The sequence below is a fragment of the Stenella coeruleoalba genome (assembly GCF_951394435.1).
Source record: "Stenella coeruleoalba genome assembly, chromosome: 21".
Taxonomy (NCBI): domain Eukaryota; kingdom Metazoa; phylum Chordata; class Mammalia; order Artiodactyla; family Delphinidae; genus Stenella; species Stenella coeruleoalba.
The window spans coordinates 6,321,252-6,337,579 of NC_137167.1; the positions used below are offsets into that span (position 1 = coordinate 6,321,252).

The 16,328-nt window shown below is 48.4% G+C and overlaps 1 protein-coding gene across 5 annotated transcripts in view; it reads right to left on the reverse strand.

Moving 5' to 3' along the window:
* PLEKHA2 (pleckstrin homology domain containing A2) overlaps window positions 1-16,328 on the reverse strand; it is a 56,668-nt gene that overhangs the window by 35,285 nt on the left and 5,055 nt on the right. For all 5 annotated transcript variants that reach the window (XM_079909200.1, XM_079909199.1, XM_079909202.1 and 2 more), the window contains exon 2: window positions 9,483-9,646. In XM_079909200.1, the coding sequence (XP_079765326.1) occupies window positions 9,483-9,623 (141 nt within the window). In that variant the 5' untranslated portion in view covers window positions 9,624-9,646. The remainder of the gene's footprint in view (window positions 1-9,482; window positions 9,647-16,328) is intronic.

Genomic DNA, 16,328 nt, shown 5'->3' on the forward strand with positions numbered 1-16,328 from the left:
CTCACCTTGAGGAAATGACTTCCTCAAGCAGCCGGGTGAAGACAGACAGACGTCCTAACTCCCAGAGTCAATCGGCTGCTTTGGCAAAGCACAGCCCGAGAAAGGAAGGCGGAAACTGACAGATGTTTAGAGTCTGTTTTGCACCAAGCCTGCTGCACACTGTCAGTTCACCCTAACAACCCATTTCACAGATGAGGAAAGTCGGGATGGAGCAGGAGAAGCAAGTACTCCGGGTCACATGGGTACTGGGTAGTCAGGCAAGGATTTGAACCCAGCCCTTGTTGATTCTCAAATACCACACACTTTCCTTTATACCAGGCCACCTCCTGTGAGACAGTCCTTCACATCTACCAGGACCTGCTCATTATCTAAGAGTTGATTATCACCGAAAGGTAAATACAAGAGCCGGACCAGCAGGGTTACACCAAGACGCCCTAAACAGTTGCCCAAACTGGGCAGGGCAAGAACTAGTCAAACTGGCTCTTGGGTGCCAAACTCCAAAAGACCAGGATTCAGAGAGCGAACAGGGGGAAGGAGAGATGCTGGGCCTTCTGGCCTTCTCCTATGTGTCTCCTGGGTGCCTGGCAGTCAGTCAGGACCTTAAACTCAGTAAGCCCACTCCTCACACCTTTCCTCAACTCAGCCTCCAACACATTTGCCTCAAACTCAATCATCACGTCCCCTCCAAGCTCTAAATGATTCCCTCCCCAACCTCCCCACGTCCATCAGCCACTCCACATTCTCCCACAGTCAACCGGGTTACCACGCCTTTGACCACTGAACTTCACCCTTCGGTCAGTCACCAAGCCTGCCACCGTCTTCCTTCAACCGGCCTTTAGATCTATCTGTCCCTTCCTCTCTGTTCCCACTGCACCACCACCGTGCAGACACCCCAGGAAAATCCAGGACAAATTCCTCACTGTCTTCCCCGATTCCAGGCCCTCCCATTTCCCCGCCCATCCTGATGTCACTGCCAGAACAAACGTGAACAAATAGCACCTCTGTAGTGCTTTAGAGTTTATCAGAGCACTCTCCCATTCATTACTTTATTTAATCTTCACAGCAACAATGTCAGAGGTAGAGACAACAGAGGCTCAAAAACAGGGGTGTTTCCCAATTAACGTGTTCATCAAGTTGTCCTGTGCTTGGCTGACGTAACTAAACAGGATGGATTCTGAAGCAAAATCTGATATGCAGCCCTTCTCGCAAACACACAGTTGCCTGCTTTGCCTTAGAGACATTTTTTAAAATAATAAAATGGCATTCTTTTGTATATAAATACATATATAACTATATAAAAAGAGATGTATATAATAGATACACTAAACAAATGCTGAAGGTTACAATCTAAAGCAAAACTTAACAACAATATAACCGAAGACAAATTTTAAGAAAACTTAGAACAGTCATCCCCATGGTTCTGCATTAGTAAAACCTCTGCTTGAACTTTAATACCCAGTAGTGCTAGCTATTAACATGATTGCCCCAAAGTGCTTCTTAATTTTTACTTCTTTTTAATTTAAACAAAGTACATCTTGTTATAAAAACGAGAATCGCCCTAAAGAGTAAGATTCCTATAGAAAGCGCATAAAACAAAATGACACTTACAGTATTTTATATTAACTCTCGAAAAGTCCATACGACATTTTAATGCTAAAACCATTAATTTAATAATAATTTACCCTAAGCAGAATTTGCATTTTGATGGAAAAAAAAAAAAAAAGATCTGTTGCTCGAAATCTTCTTTTTGGAGTTTTTTTCCCCAAAGGCATTCTGCATTCTACGCTAACCCAGCATGGACAAAAACAGGCCAGAAATGCCACTTAACCCTTGAAATCATGTGTCTCCGTGGATAGTTAATACACCAATTACATAAAATCCATGAATTAACAACACTTTGCCCCCCAAACTGATAAAGACCTGAAAGTTATCATGATGGTTATATGTGCTGAGAATATATATCTCTGGACAGACACACAAGAACCTGGAAACCCTGGCTGCCTCTAGTTAGGGGACCTGTGACTGGGGGCCAGGAGTGGAAGGGAGACACATGTCACTAAATCAGCTTTCCCACATTTAGAATTTTATACCATGTGTATGTATTGGCCTTTTTTTTTTTTTTTTTTTTTTTTGCGGTGCGCGGGCCTCTCACCGTTGTGGCCTCTCCCGTTGCGGAGCACAGGCTCCGGACGTGCAGGCTCAGCGGCCATGGCTCACGGACCCAGCCGCTCCGCGGCATGTGGGATCTTCCCGGACCGGGGCACGAACCCGTGTGCCCTGCGTCGGCAGGCGGACTCTCAACCACTGCACCACCAGGGAAGCCCTTGGCCATTTTTTAAAGAAAGTTATCATCCTGCTTCTTGGCATTTTGACTTTCTTGGCAGGTTTAGCATATGATGCAAAAATCTTTTAAACATTGTTGGATTTCAGCCAAATTTTGCTCAAAGAGGTTTTTGATACAGAAAATGCAATTTTTTTAAAAAATAGCAATTTTCACCCAGGCTTTAAGGCAAAACTATTGTCCATTCCATGTTATATGTTAATATCATTTTCTACCACTTTTCTGTATTCTTTCTACTAAAATGTAGCCAAATATCCATCTTTTTGTAATACTGCTGAAGCTCTTTGCACCTTTCAGTGGAAAGAACGGCTTTCAGCTTTTAAAAAAAAAAAAAAAAAAAAGCAAAAAGCAAAGGGCTTTTATCGGGGCCCCAGAGTTACGAGGAGAAATGCTATCTTTTTGGATATTACGATGATTCATAATTCACATTATGGCCTTTGTAAAGTAAAAGCATCTGAGTATTTACTGGCAAAAGAGAGAAAATACAATCTACAGAGTAAATCTGACAAGGACAACTATCTAGTGCAATATTGTTTTCATGCTTCTGTTTATCCTTCGTTCGGGACAATATAATTTAGTCTCGCAATTACCTATCCACGTGGGCCTCACAAGAGTTGTACGTAAGCATCGCCGTGCAACTAAAACATAGTGGGTTACTCGGTCGGTAATAAAGTGGAGCAGGCCAATTAAGAAATTTCACCTTTTCTGTCATGACAGGGACCGACATTAAATGAAATACATGTGCTGGGGCCATAATATCATTGTAATGTTTGGCAGGAAATCCAGCCCATGTTTGTCTCTATTCAGGAATTATCTGTGTGCTCGATATTGTCAGCAGGTTGATTTTTAAATGCATGAACCAAATCAGGGGCCATAATCAATAGTATTGAAACTTTCCATTTATAGGGTCCTTTTTAGCTAATGGGTTTCATCCTCTATCTGTTTGGTGCCACCACTGCCTGGATTAAAAAAGCCTTGATTTGGGCTTCCCTGGTGGCGCAGTGGTTGAGAGTCCGCCTGCCGATGCAGGGGACGTAGGTTCGTGCCCTGGTCCGGGAAGATTCCACATGCCACAGAGCGGCTGGGCCCGTGAGCCATGGCTGCTGAGCCTGCGCGTCTGGAGCGTGTGCTCCGCAACGGGAGAGGCCACAACAGTGAGAGGCCCGCGTACCGCAAAAAAAAAAAAAAAAAGCCTTGATTTCATACTTTATCATATGGATTCTAAATTCCATCAGGCACTCAAGGCTGTACCTGGTCCAGCACGCCGACCCCCCACACGCACGCACCACCATCCCGCCAGTGGACATGCCACTGGCCTCCTAAATCTGCCGTTTTGCTGCAGCTCTGCTTCCAAGGGCTGTCCTCAGGTTAGTGGATCCATTCCGTCCCCCTGCGTAGAGCCAAGACCATGACCGTCCACAGTGCGGTGTGCGAAGCCAGCTCCCTTGGGACCACTCACGGCAGGTCCCCCGGGACATCTGGCTAAGCCTTTGCCGACTTCGGCCTGAGCTCAGACCCTCGTCGGGCTCCCTCCCCTTCCCTGTCCTGCTTCCCAGTTCTCTCCTTAAAAAAGAACTTTCCACAAATCCTTGTCTCGGTGAGTCCTGGTCTCAGGGTCTCCTTCTGGGGAACTGAAGCCTGAACACCCTCCAAGCAGGCAAGCTTGCCTTCCCTCCTGGGTGCTGCCTCTGTCCCATAGTGATGCTGCTTCCCTCACAGGTGCCCTCCTGTCCCCCTAGGCTGTGCTTAGGACAAGGCGCCTAACAGTCAAGTGAGATACTGTAAGTGAGAACACTTCAAACCTGTAAAATGCGCTACAAACGTGAATCGCTAGTAGCAATAATGACTCTAACCTGGCTCATCCTTGCAGACCTGGATCTAAGCCACCCCTCCTTGAAGGGGTGCCCTGCAGTTCCCCCTGCAGCAATTTTATCTAATCCTCTATATCCTCACTTACAGTGCAGGCTCCAGGAAGGCCCAGACTTTGTCTAATGCACTGTCGCAGCCTCAGCATCTAGGCTGATGCCTGGCACATGGGGCATATTTAGCAAATATGTGTTAAATAATGATGCTGAATTCAAAGGTCTTGCTCTAGTCTCAGCCCCTTGGGAAACAGAAGGGCGAAAAGCCGCGTTAAGGATCATCCAAAGTGCCTACGATGACATGCCTAACGTACAAAACAACTCAGTGGCAGAGCCAGGACCTCATCCTTATCTCTTGTCTCCCAGGCCTGGGACCGTTCCATCTGAGACTCCACCTCCAGGCCCTACATCTTTCCTGGACCGCAGGGGAAAACTGCAACCCCTTCTCCTTCACCCAAACTATTGGCATCTGGGCTGTTCACTTTAATGATACGCCACCTTGTTATAAAGACGGACTGGGTGACTTCCTTGGTGGTGCAGTGGTTAAGAATCCGCCTGCCAATGCAGGGGACACAGGTTCGATTCCCTGGCCCACGAAGATCCCACATGCTGCGGAGCAACTAAGCCCGTGCGCCACAACTAATGAGCCTGCGCTCTAGAGCTTGTGAGCCACAACTACTGAGCCCATGCACCACAACTACTGAAGCCTGTGCGCCTAGAGCCCGTGCTCTGCAACGAAGAGTAGCCCCTGCTCGCTGCAACTAGAAAAAGCCCGTGTGCAGCAACGAAGACCCAACGCAGCCAAACATAAATAAATAAAATTTTAAAATTTATTTTAAAAAAATAAATAAAGAGGGACTGGGATTTTTTAGCACTGTAGGGTTTTTTGTTTTTGTTGTTGCTGCTTACCAGTAAATTTATTTTATTTTTTTATTGAAGTATAGTTGATTTACACTGTTGTGTTAATTTCTGTTGTACAGCAAAGTGATTCAGTTATACGTGTATATATATATACATTCTTTTTTTTAACATATTCTTTTCCATTGTGGTTTATCACAGGATACTGAATACAGTTCTCTGGGCTACACAGTAGGACCTTGTTGTTTATCCATTCTCTATATAAAAGCTTTCATCTGCTAGTCCCAAAGTCCCACTCCGTCCCTCCCCTGCCCCCCTGCCCCCTCAGCAACCACTAGCACTGTTGTTTTATGTGTGCTGTTTTCACCTCCCCAACTAAACCTGAAGCTTCCTGGTGAATTCCCCTCCACACCATCTCCAGGACCCTGCACAGGACGGACCACACACATCTGCTGGAGGAAAGAGGCAGACAAAGATGAGGCGTGCAGACGCTGAAGCCAGACAGACCTGGCTCCAGGGCCCGCTCGGCATTTACCACCTGCATGGCCTTGAACAAAGCCGCTGACCATCTCTGCACCTTGCAGAGAAAGTGAGAGAGTCCCCGCGCCCCAGGATTACTGGGAGGACCTAATGAGATAACACATGCCAAGCATTCGGCACAATGGCTGGTATATGGCAACCGCTCAGTAAGTATAACCCGCAGTTAGTAATACTAGTAGCAGTGGTAGTAAAAACAGGCTCCCAAACACCGACTTCCAAGTGGTTTAAACAGGCAAAGATCAAAGACCTGAGTTCAGAAAAAATCCTGCTTATTAATGCCTATTAAATACCTAAACTATTATATCAGGTGTCTCCTTTTCCTTATAAACTTAAGATGTTCAGTAACTACACACAGTCCCCAATGTCCTTCTCCACAGGGAAAGGCCAACCCCCCTGCCCCCCAGTTTGCTTTTCTGGGTCACCTCCCATCCATCTCCTCCTGACTCCTGGCTCCCTGCTTCGCCCCACTCTGCAGAGCTTGCACTGGGTGTAGACTCCATCCCCAGTCCCGGGAGAACAGTGCTGGACACTTTGCATTTCACAAAGGCGTCCCTTCCGACAGCCTCATTCGTTCATTCAATGAGCGCACATTTATCAAATGCTGGACACTTGGATCAAAAGCCAGACGACCACCTGCCCTCTAGAGGACCTCCCAGCCCTGAGAGTCCCCCAGCTTCTCTTTCTTAATCACAGACTCACCTTTAAGAGCTCTCCTTCCTCCCAAGCAGCATTAGGATGACTGTCTCATTCTCAGCAATAAGAGCAGGCGAGCTGGATTCAGACGGCCAGGGTTAGAATACCGGCTCAGTCACGTTCTTATGACAAAACCATGGGCAAATTTCTTTCCCTCTCTGCTTCACCCACCTCACCTTTAGAATGAGGATAATGATGCCTACCAACTAGACCTGTCGGAATGAAATGAAAACCCAATGAGCCTATATGGGATAAGAACCTAAAACAAGAGTGGATATATGCATATGTATAACTGATTCACTTTGCTGTACACCTGAAACTAACACAACATTGTAAATCAACTATACTCCAATAAAAATAAATAAATAAATAAAAATATAAGAGAGTGAGATAATAAAAACATTTTTCTAAATGTTTTATTTAGAAAAAGTGAAAAAGTCTTAAAGTTAGACTAATTGCCTTTTTTTAAATAAATTTATTTATTTATTTAATTTTGGCTGCGTTGGGTCCTCGTTGCTGCACGTGGGCTTCCCCTGGTTGTGGTGAACGGGGACCACTCTTCGTTTCGGTGCATGGACTTCTCACTGCGGTGGCTTCTCTTGTTTCAGAGCACGGGCTCTAGGCTCATGGGCTTCAGTGGTTGTGGCACGGGGGCTCAGTAGTTGTGGCTCGCGGGCTCTAGAGCGCAGGCTCAGTAGTTGTGGCGCACGGGCTTAGCTGCTCCGCAGCATGTGGGATCTTCCCGGACCAGGGATCGAACCCGTGTCCCCTGCATTGGCAGGTGGATTCTTAACCACTGTGCCACCAGGGAAGTCCCAAATTAGAGTAACTGTATCCAAAATGCCTACTAACTGTTATGCAATAAAATCATTTATATACTCAAAAAAAAAAACCAATGAAGTCTTTAGAACAGCGCGTGGCACATATTAATAAATGCTCACTGATACCATTTTACAGCTTACAAAAAAGATCTACCCCTTAGTTGGAACGGCTGTTTGGCGTTAACACAACAAAGTGCTAAGCTAACCACTGACGAAGAAGCAGTAAAATGTTCTGAACTGTTGCTATGTCACAGCAAGACTCCCCTTTTCCAGGCATCTGCCAAGCCAGCTAAAACCTCTGCTTCCAGGGAAAATGTAAAGAATCTCGAGCAGGGACCACAAGTTCTATTTGTAACTCAAACTCGAAGAAGGCTCTGGAGGAAAGAGCATCCTGACAGCTCAGGGGGCAGAGAGGTGCAGGAGGCTGCCCTGGGCAGGGTGCGACCTGCCGCAGAGGCTGACCCCAGAGACCCCTGCAAGGCGGCCCGAGGCACAGCGCCCGAGGGAAGTGCAGGTTCTGGAACCAAGGAACAGCCGAATCAGAGGGCAGGACACAGCAAGGGAAATCCCGAGCACTGCCAACAGTTGAGACTCGAGACGGTGGCAGTATGGTCCTGGGTGATCCGTCGCCAACAGCAAGACCCTCAGCCTGTGGCCCAGGCCGTGAAGGAGGGTCCAGTCTCAGGGGAGGGAGCTGGCAACAGCTGGGCAGGATTCCCCAAGCATGTGAATTTCCGATAACAACGGTCCAGGCAGGGAGCATGGCACTAAGCAGGTAAATCAGGACAAAAATCCATTCGAAACACCTGAGCTAATAAGGCAGGTGAGCAGGAGAAGGTACACAAAGGGAGAAAAGGGAAAAGAGTAGACCCAGAGACCCCAGCCTGGGGCTCAGCCCTGGCCCATCAGAAGCCAAGTGTACTGGCAACAAAGACTTGAGTCCAATCCCTCCAACGGTGGGAAGGCAGCACCTTAAATGCTACTTCCTTTCATAGTAGATGTGTTGGCCCAGCTGTGGGCACCCGTGCAGAGCAATGGAGGGAAAATGATGTAGCAGAGCCCAAAGGCAAACAAACCCAAGACCAAAACATGGTAAGAGGCGAGCATTCCAGGTACGTCAAGGATGGGAGGGTCTGTGTGTAGGTTTCACTCTGCACGCTCAGCACGTTAAATGAAAGTAGCCCACAGAAGGGTTTACCAGGGATGTGGGGTGAAACATGGGGCTTCTATTTAGGGTTAAGTCTTTCCCAGAGAAGGTGATTAGTGGCAGTGACTTGAGTACGTGGTCTGTATTTATAGCATTTTCTCTCAGCCATCAAATCCAGAGGACAAATGCCAAGGGCCTCTAGAGGATGAGTACCCGGATTTTTTCCACTTCACCTCTTAAAGCAAAACCCCTCCCCTAACATTCAGACTCTCCTCTGCCCAAGTCTCTGAACGAGAGCCAGCTCTCAGCCCACACCCCTTCCCGCCCCAACAGGGCCGTGACCCACGACCTTGCTGGGTCCACAGGCCATGCCAGGCCTTGGGGCGGGAAGGGGTGTGGGACCCACCAGACTGCTCCAGGGCAGCAGGAAGGGAAGACTGAACAACACTCAGAGCGCCAGAAAAGAAGACCTGAGATCCCAAATCAGGAGCAGAGCAACTTTTTCCCAGACTGGTGATGACTCAAGGGATTCCCGGGCACAGCAGTAAAGCCTCGGGGGCTGTCTTCGTGCCTGATGCCCCAGAACGCTAAGCGAGTCACCCCGTTCTGCCGCGTCCTTGCCAAAGTCAACTCCAATGTGAGCCTCAGTTTCTCATCTGTCACAAACTGGGTGGCCCCCAAAGTCACCTCCCACCCAGGATCCTATGACTCCCTGGGCAGGAGACCAAACAGGTCCAACCTTTGTCCAGTTCAGGGAACCAGGTCAATTCTCTGCTGGGCAGGAGCCCCAGACTGGAAGAACAGGAGTGGCCACGAGGCTGCACTCCTGACACAGGTAAGAGGAAGGAAGCCATGCCTCAGAGCCTGCATCCAGCCCAGCCGGCCTCTGCCGGACTTGTGCAAGGGTTAAATTCCTAGGCCTGAGAAAAGGCACCAGATCCCCAGGGGCAGGAGAGAGATGAGCTTCCTCCTCCTCCAGCTAAGGTCTGGGATGGTTTCCTGTGCATGTGTGTATGCGTGCATGCGTGTGTGTATGCATGTGTGTGTGTGTGTGTGTGTGTGTGTACGCGCGCGCGCGCCTTTGTGGGGTTTTTCCCTCCCTCCTGACCAGCAGGTTGTGCTGCCCATGACAGAGGGAGCCCCTGAGGCTAACCCTGTGTGCATCGCCCCAGCAATGATGGGCGGCCGGCCACCCTGCCCCTTCCCATACCACCTCTCACCTGGGGGTTGTCCATGTACCAGAGAAGGCAGTTGGCCTGCGTGTCCAGAATAAAGTACCTCCGCAGAAACTTGCCGCTGTTCTCATTCTCCTCGATGTCCAGAAACCCACAGATGCGGTTCTGCCGATCCACATAAGGCATTCCTGGGCTCTGTTCACATTACCCTGTATGGCAGGAGGGAGGGAGGGGCCGTGAGAAGGAGAGTACAGCGGGTGCCTCACTCCGGCCTGACTCCCCTCTGCAGAAGGGAGGCTGCCACCCTCTCCCACGGGTGTCCTTCCCCAGGGCCCCAGATGTCCCACCCCAACCAGACCCTGGAAACTTCTGTCAACTCTGTTCCATGAACAGTCACCAAAATCCATGAATTCAACTAACTTTCCTGAGGCTCTACTACGTGCCAAGCAGAGCGCTAGGCAACTTTACACGCATGGAAGATGTGAGTCCAGACTCTGGGTCAGGGGCCTGGGTTCAAATCCCAGTTCTTGTCACTTACTGATGTTTGTGTGACCACAAACTGTTTAATCTTTCCATGCCTCAGTTTCTGCATCTGTAAAATGGGGATAATAATAGGACCTACACCAGATTTTGGCGAGAATTAAGTACGTGACAGACAAAGCATTCATAAACACTAGGTATTGTTATCACTCTTCAGAAAAGCCTTGTGAAGTAGGTTATAACCCAATTTATACGTAAAGAAACTATTGCAGAAAGGATTTGAGCTCCCGTGCAAACACCTGGATAAACTCTGCCGAGAATTCAGGTGTGAAGAGCAGCCCCTCCAGCTCCATGAAGGTACCAAGGAATCAAATCCGAGGGGTTCCTGGGGCAGGGCCACACCCCTCAGCCCCAGGACCACTTCCTTCACTTTGCCATTTCCCAGAAGCCACTTGTAATCGAAGGAATGAGGGAGCAGAAGAAAGCCCAAACCTGAACACTTTCCTGATTGCAGAAGAGGGTCCGGCGATTTGAGACATTCCGCACCCTCAGACAGGCCTCCCCTCTCCTGGCTCCCTTCCGTCTGTCTGAAGAGCCAAAGGAAAAGGCAGGAGCTCTGTTCTCCTCCCCAAGAGGAAAAGCACCCTCCAACAGGCAGCTACACCCCACCTGGATGCACAATGCACTGCAGAAGTGCGACACGGTGCCCAAGGGTTAGAAAACCCCACGTGACAGTCAGAACTTCAAGGACAGACGCCACCCACCCCACCCACCCCTGGTCCTGCTTGGCTCCAACAAAGCAAAAATTCACTGTGACCCAAGCCCGCCATGGCCCTGAGCCTATGACTAAGCACAGCTGAGAGACGGCTGGCTTCGGGCCGTGCCCTGCACCATGACCCTGGGTAAGCCCCTGAGCTACCAAGATGCCACGCCCGCAGGCTTCCTGGCCAGGAGGAAAGTCCACATGCAGAGACACACATGCCCACAAGACGAGGCGAATTCTAAGGATGTGGATGGTGGCGGGGCCTTGCGGTGCTGAGACGCTGCCCCAAGAAAAAAATACCCTGCTCACACACCAGGATGCCAGGAAACAATGAATCCCTTGATTCCAGGTAAGGTCAGGCAGAATCCCAACAGGGCAGATGACTCAGTCAGGAGGGAGGCGGGTCAGGGGATCCCGCGGCGACTCGCTGGGCAATGATGGGAGACAAAAAGGAAAGCAGGCAGGGAAACAGGACACAGATGAAACAGCACAGCTAGAAGGGAGTAAAAGAGGAGGAGAGAAAAGGAGAAAAAGTGTAAAGAGGAGGTTTAGAAAGAGGGCAGAGGAGAACGAAGTAGCAGCACAGTGGGAGAGGAGGACCCCGAGGGTGAGGGCCAGCGGGGAGACACCCCTGCACGCAGTGCATCACGTGGTCAGAGGTCCCTGTGGCCAGATCCCCAGCTCCTCGGTACCTCCCCAAACTAAGCCTCCATCCCAGCTCCCGTCTCACCACTGGCCAAAGTGAGTTCAGGAAAGGGAGAGAGATGGGTTCAAGCCAAGGGGTAGGGTCAAAAATGGGGAGGGAGAGGCCCAGCGCTGGTTGGAGAGGAAGCAGATCCCTGAGAAAGGATGCAGCTTCCCCCAGGGAATCAGGGGAAATCAGGAGTCCCAGGCAGAAAGGCTGGGTCAGCCCTGCAGTGAGGGTGCACCCAACCCCCAAGAAAACTCAGCAAATTCCCCTGATGCCAGCGCAGCCACAGAGACAGACGTTCCGGGGGATTCAGCGCTGTCGCCACCCGGGACATCCCTAAGGGGAAGGGTATAAACTGCAGTGGATGACAAAGCCAACTGTCTCTGGGTGCAGCCAGCAAGCACAGCACCCGACTTCACGCTGCCTTTCCAATGTCCCCTCTTCAGCCCAAGGGGCCTGTCTTTTTCTCAAGTCAGAGGCCAGAGAAGCCACTGTTTCCACAATCCTCCAACAGTCTACTCTTGTAGAGGGGGCTTCCCACTTGCATGGTGGGAGAGGACCCTCAGGGACCAAAAGGAAAGATGATAAAAAGAAGAAATCTGGTTACACATCTCCTGACTGTGGTTCTAGCCCAGAAAAAAAAAAGCTGCTCTGATGTCCTGAGAAGCAGCTGAGTCACAGGGCTCATCAGCATGTGGGAGGTGGGTGGGGGCAGGATGGGCGGCAGGAGAACCAAGCATCGCACGGGAAGTGTGGTTAGAACGAACAAGCCCACCCACACAGAAGCGACAAACCCAAAGATGGCGCAGACACACAAACCTGAGGTCCCGAGCCCCGTCCTCTGACAGTGCATCCTCATCCCGTGGGTGCATCCCTTGTCCCAGCAGCTGCTGGTACAGAGAGCCAGCCGCCACCGGCCCCCAATCCCCTCTCCCTGCTTCTTCAACCTGCCCCCCAGCATCGTCCAAGTCTCCGCTGGCTCCTCCCCTTTTTCCCAGAGAGGCTCCTCGGATGGGATTAACTCTGCCACCACCCCCCCAGCCCCGAAAACCAGGCAGGGAGGGGAGAAAAGGAAGTACCAGCAGCCGATCCATAAGGGGGAGGACACCCTGAGGCACATACACATACTGTCTATCACCTCTTCGAAATGTCCCTTCCAACTTGCATGACACTCCTCGGTTATACAGTTCTAGCCTGTCTTTTAAACTTTAAAATCACTTGTTATCTTAAATTTCATTTTAACCGAGTTCCCCAGTGTAAAAATACTGGGGGGAGGGTGACACTGGGTGATGCGCCCCAGGAGTTGCCCCATGCCCACCCCCACTGTATCCTGGGTCCCTCAACTGGACAATGACTCTCAGCCCATCTCCTGGGGCAGCGTGCAAAGTGTTCTGGCTGTGTCAGAGCACCGGACAGTACTCTCTCAGGCCAGCCCCTCCACCTTCGCTCTGATTCCGTAACGAGACCACCCAGCGAGGAGCTCCTAGGCCATCACAACACACGGACAAGAAAGAGCACAGACTCTGTGCCCAGCAAGGGACCTCGGCCCACCGCACTCAGCACCCTGTCTTTCCAAAGCACGCCAATCTCCCCAGTGTCTTCCATTTCTAGTGCAAAATTCACAATATAACAATGCTAGCATTAAAAAAAAAATCACTCTAGGGTTTCCCTGGTGGCGCAGTGGTTGAGAGTCCGCCTGCCGATGCAGGGGACACGGGTTCGTGCCCCGGTCCGGGAGGATCCCACATGCCGCGGAGCGGCTGGGCCCGTGAGCCATGGCCGCTGAGCCTGCGCGTCCGGAGCCTGTGCTCCGCAACGGGAGAGGCCACGGCAGTGAGAGGCCCGCGTACCGCTAAAAAAAAAAAAAAAATCACTCTAGCCAACTGTTTTCACTTTTGCATGCTTTTTCATGCTTCTGTCCACATAATCAACCTTCTTAAAACTTTAAATTATACCGTAAACATGTTCCATGTTGCTACACAGTCTTTATAATCGGTGTTTTTAATGGTTGCATAACATCACTGGACTGGATTTACTATAATTTACTTAAACCATTTCTCCATGATTAGACAGTTAGATGATATCCAATTTTTCTAATGCTAAAATTCATCTTTTTATACTTTCTTCTTCTTTTACACATGGATACAGCATAAATTCCAAGTAGTAATAAGACTAGACCATAGGTTATGAACTTTTATGACTCTTGAGACTTATTACAAAATTGCTTTCTAAAAGTATTTCATCTGTTTACACTGCAGCCAGCAATATATTGTTACCATTGCTATAATCTTACATACATTGAATGTTCTCATTATTTTAAACTGTGGCTAGTTTAAATATATAATGACGCCCAGTGAGGCAGAACATTTCTTCATGTTTCTTTCCTGCTTCACATTCCTTCCTAGACTTTGTTAAATGCAAATCAAAATTATGTGTGGGGCTTCCCTGGTGGCGCAGTGGTTGAGAGTCCGCCTGCCGATGCAGGGGACACGGGTTCGTGCCCCGGTCCAGGAAGATCCCACATGCCGCAGAGCGGCTGGGCCTGTGAGCCATGGCCGCTAGGCCTGCGCGTCTGGAGCCTGTGCTCCGCGACGGGAGAGGCCACAACAGTGAGAGGCCCGCGTACAGCAAAAAAAAAATTATGTCTGCACACAATCAATTTCTCTCTCTCTCTCTCTCTCTCCGTCTCCCTCCCTCCCTCTCTCCCTTTCTCTCTCTCTCTCTCTCTCTCACAAACACACACACCCCAAACAAAACCAAAACATAGCCTCAATAATTCAAATAAGTAAATAATGTACCTTAATGAAAAGTAAAATAGAAAAGCAGCAAGTTTTACACCATCTAGATTTCCTTAGTACATAAGTTGCTAAGTATGTGCTGCAAATGAAAATATGTTAAATATTTAATTGATGGTAAAAGTGAAACTTTGTTTTTTGGCCACGAGGCTTGCAGGACCTTAGGTCCACCACCAGGGAGGGATCAAACCCGGGCCCCCTGCAGTGGAAGCACAGAGTCCTAACCACTGGACCCCCAGGGAATTCCCAAAAGTGAAACTTTTAGAAAGAAAGGGACTTTGCATGGAGTTACCCATTGATCAGCAGCAGAAAATGGGTTAAATGTCAACTAACCTGAGATTCCTGGCCAACACTTGCCAGCTGACGAGATGAAGCTCATGAGAAAAGAATCAATGGCTGCCCACCATCGAATGAGATGAGGGCACAGGGCAACATCTCCGTCCCAAATATCTCCTCTACTGCCCATTCCAGTGCCTTAGCCTCCATCATTGGAGGAGATTCAAGCCAAGAATAAAATTCTCCCCTAGGAATTGAGACAACGGACATCTTTATCAGGCTCATTAATATACAAGAGACAACTTGGGACCAAGACCCTAAGAAAATAAAACAGGTCCCAATGGGAGACTGAGGCATTAGCAGGGAAGAAAAGTAAGAAGGCTGTCTCCTGAAGACACTTCTTAGGATTCTTATACACCCGGGACAGTAGTATGAAGCTTTCCGGAAAGCAGTTTGGCGGTATGGAACTAGAGAGCTAAAAATGTTCCTATCCTTTGACCCAGAAATTCTACTTCTAGAATTCCATCCAAGTAAATAAACAAAGATGCAAATACAGATTAAAATAAAACGATGGCAACTGCAACAGAATTTATAATGACACAAAGTTGGAAATGCCCTGAATGTCCAAATGATTAGGGAATAATAAATAAATGATAGGACATTCACATAAGGAAATGTTGCACAATCTTTAAATAGCTTTGTTTTCAAGTACTTAAATGAATTAGGGAAAAACTCCCCCAAAGTTTTTTAAAGATACAATAATATGATTTAGAATATGATCCCAGTCCTCTAAGTGTTATTTTTATATTTCTATATTTGGATAGAAAAAGACTGACATCCAGGCACCAAAATATTAGCAGTTATTATCTATGGGTCACAGGCGAATTTTATCTACATCTATATTTTTTTCCATATTTTCCAAATTTTCTACAGGAAATGTATGTTACTTTATTTAGCAGGAGGGAAAGCTATTTAACTCCACACACACCCCCATCCCCAGCGTACAAGTTTTGAAGCTGAGAATAAATTTCTCAATTCTCCAGAGTCCATAAACGAGCAAAACCTTGCCTAAATTATAGCGCTCTTGGGACTTCTTAGTGTTTCAAAGTCTTAAATCTAATAAAGCCATGTTCCACCCATCACAGTTGCCCAAAAGCTAGGTACCTACCCAGAGGGCTTTGGCACCCTCCAATCTAGTTGGGTTTCTTACTTCCTACTGCAGCCTCCCCTAAGAGAGGCTCTTTCTTTCCTCTGTGGGTTTGGTTGCTTGCTCTCTGGTCTTCATAAGAGGAGCCCCTGTCCTGGGGGTCAACTGAAGATTCACACGCAAGTCAGTGCCTCTTTCCCTCTGCTGTCACAGAGCCTGCAGCACAGCACGCCCAGAAGCAGGGATCCCGACAAAGACCGCCCCCAGTGGAATTTTCCTTCTTGAAACTTGGGCGATGGGACTGACGTCTTTAAGTTAAATGTCTAGATAGATGAATGAAAAGATGGATAAATAGGTTTGTTTGTTTTTTTAAAGAAAAGCTGAAGAGCTATTAAGTCATGAAAGCTCTGGCTTACTGTACTGGACGTCTTATTTGTAAGATCTCTAATGTGGCTTGAAGATACAGGAAAAAATAGAGTGAAATAAGGGAGATTCATCTGCCTGATCGTCCTGATACTTCTGAGGTAAATACAAACAAAAGAAAGTGGTAACAGAGATAAAGCCTTAAATGGTATTGGCCCCAGGATGAAATAATCCACTATAATCTCCGGTAGTTCAAAACTCAAAAAAAATGAATCCATTTTTAAATTTGGTTATTTTTCTTTCATGTTACTTGGCGTTGGTAGGAAAGGGAATTTCAGGGATTTTGCTCCAGAAAAAAGTCAGGAAGGCATTTCTT